The sequence below is a fragment of the Serinus canaria genome, chromosome 18, assembly GCF_022539315.1.
Source record: "Serinus canaria isolate serCan28SL12 chromosome 18, serCan2020, whole genome shotgun sequence".
NCBI classification, from domain to species: domain Eukaryota; kingdom Metazoa; phylum Chordata; class Aves; order Passeriformes; family Fringillidae; genus Serinus; species Serinus canaria.
The window spans coordinates 3,219,378-3,237,812 of record NC_066331.1 but is presented as its reverse complement, the minus strand read 5'-3'; the positions used below and the strand labels follow the sequence as shown (position 1 = coordinate 3,237,812).

The following is an 18,435-nucleotide window of genomic DNA, read 5'->3' as shown; positions in this document are numbered from 1 at the left end:
CTTACTGTGTATTCTGATTTCCAATTGTCCATTTGTAAAAAAAATAAAAAAAGAAAGAGAGAAAAGAAAAAAAGAGAAACATGAAATAAAACAATGATGCAAAATCTTTACAGTAAACACAAATTAATAATAAAAATGATTGTGTCAGATAGTCTGCAGATTTATATTTGACTAAAGTCTAAGGGACAATAAAGGACACAAGTCAGACAAAATCCAAGCACCTGGTGTTTTCTTTGCAAGCAAGAAATTGCATAGATATAACACTCCAGTTTTTACCTATCCTTACTTTATAATCTTTATTTCCTGTTACCAGTAAATATAAGGTGAAAAATAATCTAGTTCAAGAGCAGTTGTTAAAGAGACTTGGTGCTTGTAGTTCAATGTATAACTTGGAGCTTCTGAAGACAAACGAAACCATCCCCAAAGCACAGGGCAGCAATCATTTCTGCCACATGCCTTACCTGTGATTGTGTAAGGATAATAATTCCAGGCCTTCTCTGTAACGTAAAATATTTTGGGAACAACTGCTCTAGCCCAGCTAGGCAGTTTGCTGAAAGTAAAAAGAAAATATAAAATTAGAATATCTTATGACTTATGACTTATATTAGAATATATTATGACTGAGAATGATCTATGACTATTTCTATGTGTATTGTAGAAATAAAGATACTTCCAAACATGCCCATCATTTGTGAGGAGTTTGAGGGAGACAGCAACAGGAACACCCAGACTTCTGAGGAGCATTTTCATTTTCTGCCTCAGCTGTGCTCCCCTCTCAGAGGGAGCAGATCGGGGCCAGAGCAACAACCTTGGAGTGGGCTGAACTGAGCTGCTCATTTTGGGAGTTCATGGCCTGGAACCTTTGGCCACCCTCAACAGGTGAGGCCAAACAAGGTGTCCCGGTGGCACCGTGTGCTCAGCCACAGGGAGGCACTCTCTAACAAGAGGTCAGGAGGAAATGTGGGCTTTCAGGGCACTTCCATCCCCAATCCATTATTTCTCCTTACAGATTCTTTTTTCTTCCTTCATGTTCTCTGCCAGCACTGAAACCCTCGTGCTCAGCTCACCTGGCAGCTGTTCCCACACTACCAACACCAATTCCTGAGTAGGAAGCTTTTATATTAAAATTAACAGATCACTCAAAACACCTCGTGAGGCTGGTAGGCAGCATTAGTCCCATTTTGCTGATGGGAAGAGTAAATAACAAAAGTGAAGAGAATTCATGGAACTGATGTTACAGCTCAGAGCTCATTCTGTCAAGAAAACTCACCAGTGCAGTGGTGCAAAGGCAGCAGAGTCAGAAATCAAAGACATAGCTACACCATTGGAAGAGATCATTAAAGGGTAATTGAGTAATACCATGGAAGGGTGGCAGCATTTTTTTAACCCCAGCTCCTGGATTTCTCATTTCCAGCACTCTGGTCACAGAGTGTACCAAAAACTGATGAAAAAAGAAATATTCAAAAAGGCAAGTTGACTATAATTCATCTTTCAACCCTCTCTTAATGACTTCAGTTATAAGCACTGAGGCTGCCAGGAACAAAAGATGCAGAACTAGTTATTCCAAGGACAGCAGACCTTGGACACCACAAACACCCCTGTGCTTGGGGGACTCAGTTCAAATGGTGCTGGTCTGGCAAAGCATTGAGCAGAGCACCCAGGCCAAGACTGAATCTGTGCTGAACTGCAGGAGATGCTTCCAAACCTCAGTTTCCCAAGTGTAAATGTTTGAAATAGTTCTGTTTAGATAACTGTGTGCAGGAAGTAAATTAACTTTCCATATTAACAAAATTCTGAAGAAAATACATTTGGGATCATTAAGGCTTATTTAACCATGATCTGGCTACATATAAATATTATATTTGTCCAGAGGCAAAATGCAGATGTTAGTACATTATCTACAGATTCAAAGCCAAGTGCATTGACTTTTGCTCTTTCATGACATTGCTCAAAACTAGATTATTTTCTTTACATAAACCTTTCTTGTGTACAGGCTTTTAAGCAGTATTTTACATCCTGCATAATAGACTTCCCTGTATCAGATCTTCTGCTTATTTTGTCAGCCTCTGTCAGTGTTTTTACGAATGCTTCCCTTACCCCTGCTAAACTTTGCTCTGATGCCTAAATTATAAATACCAGAGGATGCAGACTTTCAGCTTCTGAAAACATTGCTCCAGCAGGAGAGAAGAGGCAATAAACAATTCTAAATATAACTAAGGTTATACTGACGCTAGAAAACATACATCTGCTCATTTTGCACTTTTTTTGGTTATTGTTGCTTTTAGCATATTTGCCTGTCTACCTATCTTCACCAGTACAGAACATCCTGAAAAAAATACCTTTATGAGCAAAATACAGATTATACTCAGAATTGCTTGCAAGTCCCAGTCACAGACACACATGAATTCTTCCAAGGTCAGCAGCACAGGTATGAGGATCACATTAGCTTTTTTACCTTTTCCTTATTTCTCCTCCATCCAGATGAAGTTCAGTCTCAAATTTATTTAAGAGATATCAGTTCAGATCAAAATAGAGCAAAGCAAAGTTTGTTAGGACAGTGGACCCAGCAAGAAGAAAAGCTGAGGGAGAGAACGGTGCTGGTGGAAGCTGAGCTCCTCAGCAAGGCAGGCAGAGAAGTTTCCAGCACATCCTGTATGGGAGCACATCTCCTTGAGTGAAATCCTCCAGAGACATCCTGGCCTCCCAGCAAAATCCACAGCAGCCTGAAAACCTCCTGATCCTTTCCACAAAGCTACAACAGTACTGCAATATCTGGTGGCATTGTGATACCCCACCCAGATTCAAATAGCAAATCTGGGGATGGAGGATTCAGAATTACCATTAAACTCAGTGAACCTGACTTCAAACATCCACCACAGCTTCAGTTAACTGTCCTGAGTTGTTGCAGGCACAAAGATCTGCTTTGTCAATGTCTGTATCCATCTTTGGTTAAGAAATCCTGATTTCCATTGCCTGCACTACCAGGAATCAAATGCTTCTCAAATACGGTTTGTACATGGCTTCTAGGTTCTTGTGGTCACTCTGAATTGCCCTGAAGTGACAATTCTGAATATGCTCTTTTTAACATGCAGGAAAGAAATACCCAGAAACAAATTAAAAACCCCCACAACTTGTGGGAGCTCTACTATGGGAACACATGTATTGATTTTTCCCAAATCCTGTATCTAGCCTGTGAGAGAACACTTACAGTCACAATAATATTAAATGTTAGCAAGATATACATTATTGAACTCTTTTGTGTGTGTGTGTGTGTGTGTGTGTATCCAGCATCACTGGTGATTCAATTTGGCCTGAATTAAGGTTAGATATGTCAGGTTTGCAGTGCAGGAGGAACTTGTAATGTAGAAGCAAACATATTTGTATGCCCACTTCAAAAATGCTGCAGAGCATAAGTTTAACACAATGAAACAGGTCCAGGGGGAAAAAAGAACTTCAGGGAAAGCAGTGGTATTGAATTAAATCAGCAGTAGTAAAATTGGGAACAGATTGTGCAATATATCTCATATTGCATAAATATAATATATATATATATATATTATATATATATATATATCATATATATATATATATATATATATATATATATATATATATATATTAATATCTTCAGCCTTTGATCCTCAGCAGTATCATTTCAGCACAGGAATACAAACACTTCACTCTAAGACATGATGGAACTTCAGGGAGAAAACTCCCAAATTTCCCACCATGTCTTTGAGCCTAATGATCCAGAAGGCTGATATTGTACAATGGTCATTCATAATGTCAATTAACTTTGCTGAGGCAGAATACAGTCAGCAAAAATGCTGTTTTGTGACATGATTATGAGGTGAGAGAAACTTAAAGCTTTTTAATGGTTCAGTATTGTTTTTCTTGGAGGGTGGGTCTTTGCTGGTTTTGTTGTTTAGTTTTTTGGCTCCCCTCCCCAATAATTTTGGAAAACAGAATGACAAACAAGTAAGCGTAAAAGAAAACAAAAGTTCTGATTTTCAGTGTATCTTTAACTCCAAGTTACAATTCCTTCTCGAGGAGAAGATGCTCTAGAAGGAATAGCAGTGAATTCCTCTCTTTCCAGCCACTGATCTGTCCCACCTCCCCATGGCTACCAGGAAGCAGCATGTATTCATGGGAACATCTTTTGATACACAAAGGCTGTTGCCTGCATTGCTTGCAAATTTTTCTTCCAGTCCATGTTGGGAGAAGCAGTTTTACTGCACTTGCCTGTTGAGATAGACACGTTTTTCTGTTAGCTGACCATTGCCATGGTTGGGATCTTCATAGGGCTCATTCTGCACCACTTCCACACCCTCCCCTCGGTCACTCTGCTCATGGCTGTGCTTGCTGATCATGTACAGCTGTCCAATTCTGTACTGCAAGGCAAAACCAAGGTAAAAATATATTAGTTTTATGTTACACATGTATTCAGAAGCCAATCTTGGTCAATAATATACTACTATGTGTAAATACAAAGTAGTTTGAAGGTGAAAACCAGCATTTTTGGGGTCCTGCCATTATCTTATGAAGTCCATGGCATCACTTGTGGAAAAAATAACAAAACCTGGGTGCATACAAATGTAAAGAATTAGGCCAGTCCTCTATTATTAGACTTTGTATTTGTAAGTATATTAGTTAAGACTAAGTAAACAGTTGATCTAGTGCTGCCACATGCTGAAATGTAAAGGGACTTTAATCAGCAGGTGAACTCTGAAATTCTGTGGGACACAGCATTCTCCTGCCCTGCCACAATGAACTCCTGCAATAAGATTTGGGGTAACTATGGCTGGTCCACAGAGACAGGAGTGCCAGCTCTTAAGAAAAAAACCCACGTAGACTCCAAGTCCTTTGAGAAAAGAAGTTTGAGTCACTTGGCAATATTATTAAAATGCATTTAAGCACTTTAATGATCATTTTTCTATAGACTCTCAAGTACCTTAGGAACCCAAACACTGTGAGGATTGGCCCAACTTTGCTATCACTGAAAAAGAAATTGTTGCACTTGATTTTTTTTTTACTATGTCTCATATCTACATCAAAGAAATCTAACATAAATACATTGTTGAACTTTCATTAACAAAGGTTTTAGAGTAAAATTGTACTTCCCCAATCATACTCTGGTTTGAAATTTTATTCTCAAGTCCTCTGCACACTCTTGAACATACCAGGGCTCTTCCAACCCTGATAGGTCTTTGCACCTGTCCAGTTTTCTTGATTGGACCCCTCTCTCCCTCAGAGCAATTTGTTTAGGCATATACATGCTAATCACTTCAATCACATCAATCCCCCTTCAAATACAAAGAACAACCTGTTAATTTAGAGAATGGCTGAGCTACCACACAAGCTGCCAAGTACCAGCTCAGCACAAGCAAACAAAAGGCTCGTGACAGTCTGTCCTCAGAAACCTCGATGAGATTCTTGTGGTTATTGCATATTATAACAGCAATCCTATCACATACTTTAAAGAGCCCAAATCAAAAGAGCAATTAGTTCAGAAAAAAACCCAAACCATCACAAACCTTATTAGCAACTGGCAACAAGACAGTCTTGCTAAACAAAATGATAAGGAATAGGACGAAGGAGGGCACCCTGTATTAGTTCCTCAGTTTTGCACAATCCAAATTTTTTCCCCTACAGCAACAGGCCACAAGAAGGTAAGAAATTTGGAACCTGAATCTTGATTTAAGTAAGTCCTAGCATTGTTTTAGTTGCTAATCCACTTCTCTACCTTTGTTTCTACCAAATCCTTGCTCTCTATCTCATCATATTTGAACATTGAGTCCTAATCTCAAAGGCCCTGAAGAGCTGCAGACCTCACACACAGCTTTTAACTAGATCCATGACTAACTATTTTCTCTTTTTCTCCAACAAAAATGAATGTATTGGTGCACAGCAAAGGCAAAGTTTGTAGTACATTTGATTTGACCAATTAGTACAGTCTGAAAAAGAGTAAATTTCAGGCACACAAAGCTGTTCTTCGGGTCTGAAATCAAAGCAACACACTTAAAAGCTGAATACAAGCAGAGAAAAAATGCTTTGCCTTTAATTAGATATGTATCAATTAGACCACCTGGGAGCACAGACTTCCTGCCTGTAGAGTGATAAGGATGGCAGAAAAGAGGAAAGGTGATAAGGTCCTTATCTTCTAATGGAAAGGAAGAGGTCAGTAATTTGTATCCTGTGGAATATGAAAAGGTTAGATGCGGAGTAGAGAGAGGAATTAGAGTTTGACATAAAGTCAATATTTCGATCACGATCTCCATTGGGATTTTTGCTATCCCATAAAGTTATGAATTTTAGTTGCCATGGACACCTTTGGAAAGTGTTTCATAATTGCACATATCAATTTCCTATGTCCACGTAGTCCTTTGCAATTTTGCTCTCAGTTTTAATGGTCAAACACAAACACCTCAGTTTCTGTTGGAAATGTTGGCTCAGAAATATCAAGATGAATGTACTTCCCCACTGACAACCAAATGTGGGGTTGTACTGATGCCTTCATTTGCTCCAGCAACATGGACCAGAGATACCCCCACAACACCACATTTTGTTAACAGTGGTTGTTATTCTTTCATGGACCCACCCCACCATAAAATGTTTGCAAAGATACTAAATCCCAAAGACTGGAAATGAATCTGAGCAGAAGTTTAATGGGGCTAAGCCTTGTGCCCACTGCACTCTGCAGATGAGGGTCACTGCTGTCAAAGCAACTGATTCCAGATGCTGCACAGTCAGTGCCTAAAGGAAGCTTTTCCTCTGCTGAGGCTCAAAATCACGCATGCTCCAATCATACCCACGATCTCACAGAAGGGATCCAGGCAGCTCAGCATGGTGCCTCCCGTTTGGAAGATGCTGAAGGGAACAGAAGGCACCACTGCTGGACAGCTCTCCTGCAGGAACCCCACTGCTCCTCGCCTTCTGCAGGCGATGACTGTGGATCTGACACCAGTCCAGTAGAAATATCCACCTTCAAAGCCAGCTTGAACGGGGCCCTGAGCAGTCTGGTCCAGGGAGTGACATCCCTGCCCATGGCAGGGGCTGGAACCAGAGGAGCTTTGAGGTCCCTTCCAAGCCAGCCCAGTCTGTGACCTTTCATAACGACTGAAGTTGCTGGGCAGTGCTGCTGGAAAGCAGCTGCATTCAGCATAGGAAACATCTTTGTACATGTACTTTAAAGTAGCTAACTTAGCACTTTGATGTGCTATTTATTTGTTTCTACCTGCTGTACAAAATGTTAAAATTATTCTAGAGCAGAATGGAAAATGTTAACTTCCAAAATAATAATACTTTACTAAATCAGGGAGTGCACAAGTATTATTTCAGATAAAACAGCATTTTTTTCCAAGTGTAGGTTTCTATTTACATCAATAAAATCCAAGGCAAAGATGTGCCTTTTAGAACTTGCTGGAATTTAAATGCCTGAATAAAAAGTCACAGCTTTTTCTTAGTTCCTATGGATATTGTGGAGAAATAGCACTTAAGAATCATTTCACAACAGTAGTTGATACACATTATTCCTGCAAGGGTAAACTGATGTGCCACTACTATTTATGTTGCTGTATCACAGTCTGAATTTCTGTGTTCTTAGCAGTAAGATAATTTTCCATCTACTGTTTCAAGGAATTCCGTAAAATTTCACACAAATGCACCTGATATGAATTTGGATCTGGAGCAAAACTCTTTGTAAATTCTTCAGTTTAATAGGGGAAAATTTATTCAATATCAGAGCAAGAACTTCAATAAACAAATCCACAGAATGTGGAAAAAGAGCCCTGATGTTTCCCAAGCCCTAATGAGGGAGACTTTGTCTCAGTGGTGACTTGCCTGCTCCTTCAACAGGCAGATGGTGTTTGCTGTTGGGATTTAGTCACACTAGAAACAAGGTTCATGCTAGCAACACCATAAGGATGGTCAATCTGATCTTGTTTAAAATTATAAGTGAGACCAGAAGCATTTTTATCCCTCAGATAGGAGGGTAAAAAAAAAAAAAAAAGAAAAAATGGAAAAAGTCTTAAAAGGGGTCCACCCCACCCATCTTTTATTTGTAGAACTCCCACCATCTCCAGCAGGAGCTGCACAAGAAATCTTTGTACAAACACGTCTCAATTTTTTCAGCCTGACTGCCTATTGCTCAGGTCTTGATTTAATGCAAGTCTCAGAGTACAAACTTTCAAACTTCAGGTGGAGTATAAAAAATAAAATTCTCTCAAAGAAGAAATTATGCCAAAATGATCTTGTATCTGAAATTTTCATATGACTCCTTGAAGTTCTTATCTGAATGCTCACAGAAAATGTAACAGATTTATCACTGGCTTTGTCTTACATAACTCTCATATTCAAAAGAATGGTTGAACACTTTCATCTCCATTTACTTCTCTGTAACTAGACTAAACCATCAGGGATGGTGCTGCCACTGCAATTTGTTTGATTTTTTGTTCTAAGCCTGTAGTGAGATCCCTTCCTGCAGAGAGGAGCTGGAGTCCAGAAGACACTGAGTGTCTTTTCTGCCTGCTCAGGTAATGATTGTTTGGTGAGCTGCATTTTGACAGTGGAAAGTATTTCTCAAGTTCATGCTAAAACACGCCAGTGGCTTCTAGTCCTGTTCTCAGAAAATTGCAAAGGTAAAACAGAAAAAAGAAAAAAAAGCAGCAACAACTAAAATGAAACAGATCTGTCCTCATGCACAAAGGCAGCTCTGAAGGTTCAACCCTGCCTCCACTGATGGCAGTAGTTGTTTTGTCATTGACCTCAATTTAGTTAAGATTTATTTCTAGCAAAAAAATACAATGAATCAGCTTCCTTATCAGTCCAGCTACAAGGGCATTGATTATGGCAAAAGAGTAGCAATTTTATTAAGGAATTCTGATTTATAGAATGCTGCCTCATTCACAGAAAACAATCTTAAAATTGATTGATACATTTCTGATCTAGTTTTATGTCTTAGTCTTTACAAGATGCTCTGTGTGCTCCTTGTGAATGTGTTCCAGGACTTTGTTTTATTTTTCTTACTAAAAGTATTAATAGGAATATTATTTATCACTTTTCCAGGTTTTGAATTATTTAAAACAATTGCTGATTATTCCTCAAAGGACCACCATGAGACAAACATGTTGATCCCCAGGCAAGTTACTTGTCCAAACATGCACAGCCCACTCCCAGCAATCTCTTCCCAGCAGTTTTACAGAGGTATTTTACCTCTGGAATAAACTGTTTGGAAATGTACTTGCTTGAGTAAATATCTTTGTTTAGGAGGATACACTGAGGTTTCCTATTGTGTTTGTTCTGATGTTGAGGGCATTGTTTTCAGGTCCTGATCAAGACCTAAGCCCTACACTGCTATAGATATGAAAAGCTTGCAGTTAGACACTGAGCACAGGCAAAGAAATATTAACCTTATTTCATATTAGATTAATTGAAACAGAAATTAATACATCAACCTTAAAAAATATGTCTGTGGTAGAGCAGGGAATTTAGCCTCCATGATTCCAGCTCAGTGCTGTTACCACAAGACACACCTGTAATTTCTTTTTAATTCTTAATGATAATTACTTCAGGAGAAGTGGTTTCTCTAATCTCCATCACTAACCATAAATCCTTCATGTTAGTATTATTAGACATCATTTCATCTGCAATGGGTGAATCCTGATCCTCATTCCCTCACGTGTGGGCAATTACAGCCCTGGCTGATGGAGCACTGAGGTTGTGCCCTCTGATCCCCAGACTTCTGCAGGTGATGATTCATGGCCATTAACAATAATTTCAGGAACTCTTTTCCATGACACAAGCTCCAGCTTCCGACAAAGTGATTTGTTTGCCTTGTTATTAACATTCCTAGATTGGTTTTAACAAGAATAGAGGAATGTGCAGTGTGCTGGTATTTGATTTTTCATGTATGAATGGGTTTGTATTGGCTCCTCCTTGGCTGCTTTTGGAATTAGGGATTTGGTTTGGTTTGGTTTCAGTTGGGGCACAGAGTCACTACTTTTCAAGCAGTGGAGTGGGTATTTCTTGGTAACCACCAGCTCAAGATTTTACTGCAGGACATTGCTATGGAGAGAAATCAGTCAGACTTATAACCACTGCAGAGTAAGAAAACTTGCCACTGAAATAATCCTTTTTTTTTCTAGAGAGGCAGGAAAGAAAGCAGGAAGAAAATAAATTCAATGTAAATTTGAACTTGGAAGTCTCTCTTATGTAGCACAATTTACCAGTGTGAAAGTAGGAGTTTATATTTCCAAAATAGCAATTTCCTGGTAAAATAATGACATTGTGGGCTAGGGTCCTGTGAAAAGAGGACTGCTGGGTTTGACTGCTTGGGAAATTCTGCAAGGAAAGCATGAATAGTAAACAGAGAAGGCAGGAGGGGGTGGTTCTTACAGCCCAGTGCAGAGATTCCCAGCCTGCTGACCCAACCCTAAATCTCCTTTAGCCTGGCCACAAACAGCAGTGTGGAGTCTGCATTGTTTGACTTCTTGTTTCCAAGCTAAGATGTTTAGAGCAAACCAGGCATGCTTGCACTGCATTCTCTTTGTCATGTAGAAACATCTGAAGTGCAAAGAAGTTTTTATGAACTGGTATTTTAAATGGCTGTTCCCAAGGCACAAATAAGAGGAAGTAGCTCCAGGAGCAAAGGTAGACTTCTAAATGATTGTCCTCAAAAGGAAATCTGTTTTTATCTATAAAAAAGATCAATCAAGGAATAAAACCAAACATCTAGTCAAAATTTTAGCATAATTCACTGTAGTGATTTGAGGCCCCAGCAAATCATGTCAATTATTTGGTGGTATAAATGTCACTCCCTGCAGTAATATATAAAGAATCTGACCAGTCAGAGTTTAGAGTGAGCTTGAAATTTTTCTTTCAACTAATTCATGCATGCATCTGTGAATCACAAAGCACTACACATCTGCTGACTGGCATCAGCAGTATTCTTTACTGTTGCCCAAATTCATGGGAACATGCTTTTGTAGCCTCACAAACTAACAGTTGCAGTAGGAACTGTTGACTTTTGCATGCTGTGAAGTGCCATTCTTACTGCTTTCATGTTTGCTTTGCCTTTTCAAGGAAGAAATTACATCCTTAAGGTACTTTATCTGCCTAAATTCCCGTGAATGACAGTTCAGCAATGACACACTGGATGCTGAAAGTCAGTATCCTCCTCTGGTATTTTCAGCTGAAGCAACGTGGCCCACTCTAAGTTTACAATAGCCTGGCACATAGTGGCTTACAGCTAAACAAGTGCTACTGAAACCAAGAGGAGCAGGTCTAGATCTCTGCTTAATAGGTGTACAATGAAAATGAAAATAAATGAAAATTAAGTTGCAAATGTTCAGCTTTCATGCAAATGGTTTGCCAAATATAGCTCATGTCCTGTTCAAATTGTAGTCATTTTATGCTTCTACACCAGCTGTGCCATTGAGAAAAGCCAGCTGTTTATCTGGAGTGTACAAGCTCATACAATTTTTAAGAATCAGTTTTTATTAACAATATTTTACAGTGAGTCAGCTGGTTACATTTTTCAAGCATGTACACTATGTGCTTTGTACATAAATACTGATGATATTCTATTATGTAGATTTATCCATGTATTTCCTGCAAGGAGTGCAGATACATTTCTGGAGGCTGTCTCAGAAGTCCTCTGTGCACATACAGAACAGCTAAAAGGGATTTACTGTGTGTCTTGAGCAGTCTGTCAGTGCTGCACACTGACCACCCTTCTCAGCCCTGTTTATGAGTACCTGCTCTGATTGTCTGCAAACATGCCCTGCCTTGATTCTGCTTTTCATGCACAGTTCACTCTGCTTTACAGTGCACAATCACTTTGATAACTTTCAAACATTATTGAATCTTTTTCTAAGGCAAAAGCATATTTTATTTGTTTGCCACAATTCATTCATGAGCTCGTTGTTAATTTAAAGCCCGAAGCTCAAGGAGCTGTTCAGGAAATATCTTAAAATTTTAACTTAGAATGCAGTAAAATGAAGTAAAACAGCAACAGAATTTTTGTAGAGGTTACTAAAGGTTTTTCAATGACATAAACTCTTTTCTTATATTCCAGGAAAACACTGTTTCCATTTCAGATATTCCAAGAACAGTCAGAGTGGAAAAGCTTGGGCATTCTTCTTGATCCCTGTCACCAATCTCTTCCCAGCAGCAGGCACGAGCCCTGCACATGGGGTGGCACAGGACTCTATTTCACTCACAGTGAAATGGAACATTCTCCATGGCCCAGTGATGCTGATGGAGAAGCTTGCTCTATTAAACCTGACAGCAAAAGCTGTTACCTGTTTTTTCCATTAAAATGAACAGGATTTGTGGGGGGGAAGAGAAGAAACTGACTCGTGTGCCCTGCATATTAAACACATTTTAGCTGGCCAGAGCTGGGATGTGCTGTGGCCAGCCAGCCACACCATGTGTCAAAGGGCTGGGCTGCAAAGCTGGCTTTGAACAGGGAGGTTGACTTCTGTGAAGTGCAGGATTTAAAAAATTTAGGGATTTTAATTCAGTTCAGTTTAAGCTGGGAGTATTTAGAGTTTCATACGTACTTTGACCCTTTCAAAATTCAATGAAGTGCAGAAATAGACTTGAGAGGTAGGTTTATCTTTAACTATAAATGGACCAAACACGTGTGCATCTCTCCATGCTTTTAGAAATTATTTTCTCTTTTTGCATGGCTAATGGTATTTGCTTAATGTTTAAGTAGAACTTCTTTCCCCTCAGGCTTCTTTTCTCTAATTACTCTTCTTCAGTAATTACTCATTTTTATGACTTGAAAAATCTCTCTCACGCCAACACCATCAACTTTCAAGCACAGAGAATTCAATGCTTTCAGAAAAAAATTTGAGTAAACTTTGAGTTTAGAAGCACCAAAGAGACTACAAAGGATTCCATAAACTTTGTCAGAATCACAGCAGGGAATAATTCTGCAATTACATTTTTTGGCAAGCAAGTTCCTTACAACGCATTTTAGGCAATATAATTCTGCTTATAAATATGGAAAAATGAGAACTTTCTTAGTATGCACAATCTACAATGAATAAAACAGCATCAGAATTTAGTACTTAGTAGTAACAAGCTGAACAAGACAAACCCAATCTGCCTTCTGATATTTTGTTCAGAAGAAAATGAAATTTTGTTTGTTATTTACAGTGAAATAAAAGTATATTCACAGTCCAGAATATTTCATTTTATTATCAGAAATACTTCATTCTACTTTCTGATCTTCTAAAATAAAACTTACTTCAATTTAATTTTTAAAATGCACTTGTTTTATTCCTGCATCCTGCAGATAAAAGTAATGTTATAAAGAATCCAGTGACTGTAAATAGTTGAAGTCCCTCCTACATCTCTGCATCTCACACAGGGATCAGGATAATGAAAATATTAAGGTTATCTGAAGTCATCTGATGGAAGGAAGCACATGAGAGCAATTGCATAAGAAGGAAATGAAGACATACTTTCCTCCCCAGACTTCTGAGATACACTGAAGTCTCAGAACCAATACTAAAAGAAGATATAATTTTTCCATTTTAGTTAATTAGAACAAGCATTTGCAATTGAAGTATGTACTCTGTGTATCTGTGACAAAATCCCCCCATGCTGAAATGAATCACTACGGTAGGAATTTATTACTTTTGTACCTATGCCTCTGTGACATGCACGAATCTGTAATAAACCTTGGGAGGACATTTAGGGGAGAAATCTGTTTGCCTGCTACTGACTTATGGAAAATCAAAACTGCAGCCAAATAAACTCTCGGGCAGGAACCTGGCTTTTGCTGCAGAACAAAAAGCAGCTGTGACACCTGGGGGTGCACACCCTGGAGGTGTCAGGGTGGTCATGTGTTTGTCTAGAGTTAGATCACACAAGCTTTCATTTCAAACTTCTCCAGCTTGAAGGTGCAAGTTCTCTGATGATGTACAGCTGAGCAGAATCGCTGCCTTCCAGCGCTACGCAGAACAGAAGCTCTTACGTAAGTATAAGCAACATTTCCAGGAAGGACCACATTCCTGCCTGAAAAGCTTCCAGAGCAGACATTCTTTCCATACCACATGTAGACTAAAGGGAGGATGAAGGCAAAGAATTGCTGACGAGGGACTCTATAGGCTTAATTCAATTTTATCATAATCCAGGAATGTGAAGCTGTATGTTCTCCAGATGTTTTCTCCAGATGGGGCCACAGCATTAGGCATTCCACCAGTGCTTATCTGGTTTTAGTGTTCTGTAAGGGAAGTCTAGAACATTACACAAACACAGCATCTCCTCTGGGACAGAACCTGGAAACCATGCAGAGGGAGGCGCAGGAAACGAAAACCTGCAGATTTTAACCAACACAGAAGAATTACGTGGATTCATCACATTTAGGAAGATCAGAGAGGGTGATAATGTTTAGGTAAAGTAGGATATAATTTCTCTAGCTTATACAACAAATATGTATCTCTATATTCCACAGAGCTACCTGCAGTCTGATTATGCAGGGGCTGTAAAACACAACTGACAATTTATCAGTGCAGATATCAGCATGTGAGATAATCCAGTGGGACTAAGGGAGCCTTGACCATGCACCAGGGAACTAAAAAACTCTTCTAGGACAGGTATCCTTGCCTTACCCCTTTGGTACCAAAACCAGAACTAATGATCAGCAAGAACAGCAGAGGAATGAGCAGCTCCTGGTTCTGTGCTGGACTGTGCATCCTTCTGAAGTAGCTTGTACACCACCAGTAACAGATAAATCAGTTTCTCAGTACCTCTAAGTGGGAATATCTTTCTTTCCACCATGAGAATTTTGTTTTGTGATATGGCCTTTTGGAAACTTCCCAGTACAAAGAAGTTTCCAAAAGGCCACTTCAGCTGGAACAGATCCTGTCGAGTGCAATGGAAAGCCTCTCCTGTTGACTGCAGGGAGCTTTGTACTAAGTGAACAAACAGCCTTCCTGCACTCCCTTCTCCAGTTAACCACTTCCTCATTAGTTAGAGCCAGCTGCGTCACTTGGAACGGATCCTCTGGGTATAAGAGTTCATGGTGTACTGCAGCACCAGGGAATAGAGCTGAAAGCCTCAACAGCAAAATGTATAAACAGATAAGAATTCTGTCTAGAGAACCTGGTTTTCTTCCTGCAGTCCCTCAGACCAGCACAGTGCTCTGAGACAGTCATGGCAGCACTGTTTACGGGAGTGCTCCAGGCTGGAATCTGCAAGGACACATGCTTGAAATGGAAAACATGGAGCTCCAGGACTTGAAGTGCACACACCCTGTAAAAAGCTGGGTTTGGGAAAAGTCAGAGAATTAATGTAAAGCATTCTGCTATAGACTTCAGTAATTGACAAAACTCTAAACAAAACCACACAGACACACAAGCTGAACAAAAACCTCTCCTCACCAGAGTCTAAAAATACAGTTACAGAGAGATCATCACTTTCTTTCCTGCCACCCAGGGCCTTCTACTCCCTGAATGCTCCTGTCATTGGTTCAGACTCAGAGAGGAAGTGGTTGCTGCAGCAATGGCAACCCAATGAAAGCTCTTTATCTCCTACGTTTTTGATTTTTTTATAGCATGCAGAAAGACCAGACAGCAAGACCACAAACTTGTTGCATGGCAACACAGCTTGACCTTCTGTATTATTTTCCATAAAAATAAAGAATTCAGACAAACTTAGAGAATTCTTTGATATATGTCATGTGCCTGTAAATTATTCCTTGGGAAACATAAAAAGGTATAATTACAGAAAAAAAGATGGAAGAAAATATTAAAACATGAATGAAACTCACTAAAAATGTCCATGCCCAAGCAGGTCTGACAGGTTGGTCAGTAACCTAATTTCAGTCTAACATACTTTTAAATGCATGCGCCTCAGTCAAACATGTGTAGCAGTACATGTCTGCATTACTTTTAAGTTAAAACATTGCTTTTATAATGGTTTAGATAATTTCTACTATTTTTACAGGCTTGCAATTGTGAAACATTCTTATGGCAAATTTTTTTAGTCTAAACACTTCATGAACTCTCAGCTTTGTTAACTAGATAATGCCATGCTTAATGGGAACACTCAGGGATTTCTCCAACAGCCCAAGGCTGGGTAAATGCCAGTTGAAGAATTTCCTCACTAACAAATCAAGTGCTCTTGTGGACAGTTTCTCAGATTTGTTTTAAATCTCTCTCCTTTATTTGAAAACTTTTGGGGTGGGAAGAGAGGGAGAGGATGTCACACTGCCTGATAGGTGTTACCAAAACAGTGAAACCTCTAACATGTGGTATTTCATGCTGGGCCTGGGAGCTTGACTAGGAAGATTTTAGCAAAGTAATTCAGGGAACAGCTTTAGTGGGAGCTCATGGCAAACTGTTCCTGCAGGATCCACGCTGTCACTTTTCAGACACTTGTTAATCTTCAGAATATTCCATTCCTCTGTCTCTCACATCCATTCACAGAATGAATACATATGAGGAATGTTAATGGTTAATTAGCCAACCTGGAAACCTAAACTCTCTATTTCTCTTTTTCTTTTTTTCTGGTGGTTGTTTTGCCTTGTGCTCTGTATGGACTGCAGGATTTTCCTGAGAGGCAGATAACAATCTGGGCACTCTGAATTCCTCACTGCCATGGCTGAACTGTCTCCAGCACCTCAGACACACAAATTAAAGCTACACAGTGGAACAGCAGAGCAGGCATATTCCTCAGCTGCACCTTCCTTGATCCTCAGCATCTGATACACCTACATCCCAACCTTGGATTAGCAAAGCCACCACAGACAACCTGTCTAAGCAATGCTTCTTTAGTATTTTCTTCTATCCAGGCCACAGACAATTAGTTAAGCCCAAATAAATGAATTCATCTCATTCTACTCTTTGATTTAAAGGATGGTAATGAACAGTTTGGTGCCTCTACTGGTCACAATTGCCACCAAGAGGCAGCCACCAGTTTGGCTCTGTGGGAAGCTCACAGTGTCACTTCTGTTGGAGCCAAGTGGTCATCTTGCTGTGAGCACAAATGCTGGCAAGTAGGGCAATATGTGGGAAGAATTCTGGCATTCCCAGTGGGATCCATCAATGCACACAAGGTTTGTGGATATTCTACTATCTATTTTATTCTCTAGACTCTGTATTCTCTAGCTGACCATACTAAACCTGCTGTGTGCTCATTCTCTTGTGATTCTGAGTTAGCTCCACAGCCACCTGATATAATCTGCATCATCAATAACTCACCCTAAATGAACAAATAACACACAGAAATGAAGCTACTTTAGAAAAGAAAAAGCACTCCAGATATACAATAAAATAGAACAGTGGTCTCAAAAATAATGTCTAAAGCAAAAAAGGGGGTAGAAATGAAAAAATAAAAAGAAACATTTTATTCCAACTTGTTTCTTTAAATTTAAATTGCAAAACAAATAATTACTATTGAAAAATATTTAAGGTATTTAAAGTGAGGCCTAAACACAGAAGAGAAGTTAATGTTGCAAAAAAGCTGGTTTAGGGCAAGGAAAGATGGAAGGTTGTATTCGGGCTGCTGGATGACAAGTGCTTTCATGTCATTTTCCCATGGCACTTAGTGACATTAAAACTACAGAATCTGGCAAGCATGACTGATTATTGTTTTATTTTCTCATTCTTCCAATAATTTCTGCCACACAAACACATAATGACCATCAACAGAGAGTACAAAAGCTTAGATCCAACAACCAAACAGGGCTTCCAAAAAGGCAAACTGTGTTTAATTTAATTGGTTTTAGTGATGGGTCAGGGCTCTCCTTTCACAGCTCAGAGGATTCCCATTGCCCAGTTCTTCCTGAGCTACTGAGAACAAAGAAAAGATTTGCATTCTAGCACCTGAATTACAGTGAGTGGAAGAAAGAAAATTGTGAGTTTCAGCCTTGGGTTCATACAATATTTCCTGTATTACCTGTCAATGCTGTCTTCATGAAGGCCAGAAAATTCCACATGGAGCAAAACTGCATCACAGTTCCCCCAAAGGTACAAATTCCAGTTCTCATGGCAGTCTTCTACCTTCCCCTATTTTTGTTTTTTTTTTTTTAATGGGCAAGATGAGATAGAACAAGGATGACTATGCAGCATTGTGGATCATTATGGACCTGGCTCTTGGTGGCCTCCTAACAAAACTTAGGAAACTGCTTGAGCAGCACCAGCACAGGACTGGTAGAGAACACCCTGACTGCAGGTGACTCCCTGAAAGTCACTTAATTTTTGGTGCCAGAACTCACAAACTGGAGACTCAAACTCTCATGTAGCTGCCTTAACTTGGAAAGGCTCTTTTTCTTAAATATAGACCTTCAGTTTTTCCTCTCAGACCTGATGTGTGCTACAGAGACACAAAATCCTCTTCTACAGCCAGAAGGTTTGAATTTGAGGCTTGCTATTTATATAGTTATTCCAGCCCTCAACTGTGCCTGACAGCCCCAGCTAT

General features: G+C 39.5%; 1 protein-coding gene across 1 annotated transcript in view; it reads right to left on the bottom strand.

The window, feature by feature from the left end:
- PITPNC1 (phosphatidylinositol transfer protein cytoplasmic 1) overlaps nucleotides 1–18,435 on the bottom strand; it is a 74,226-nt gene that overhangs the window by 34,153 nt on the left and 21,638 nt on the right. Inside the window, exons 2-4 of the mRNA XM_050981337.1 lie at nucleotides 4,243–4,391; nucleotides 462–550; nucleotides 6–13 (exon numbers count right to left, since the gene is read on the bottom strand). Coding sequence (XP_050837294.1) covers nucleotides 6–13; nucleotides 462–550; nucleotides 4,243–4,391 — 246 coding nt within the window. The remainder of the gene's footprint in view (nucleotides 1–5; nucleotides 14–461; nucleotides 551–4,242; nucleotides 4,392–18,435) is intronic.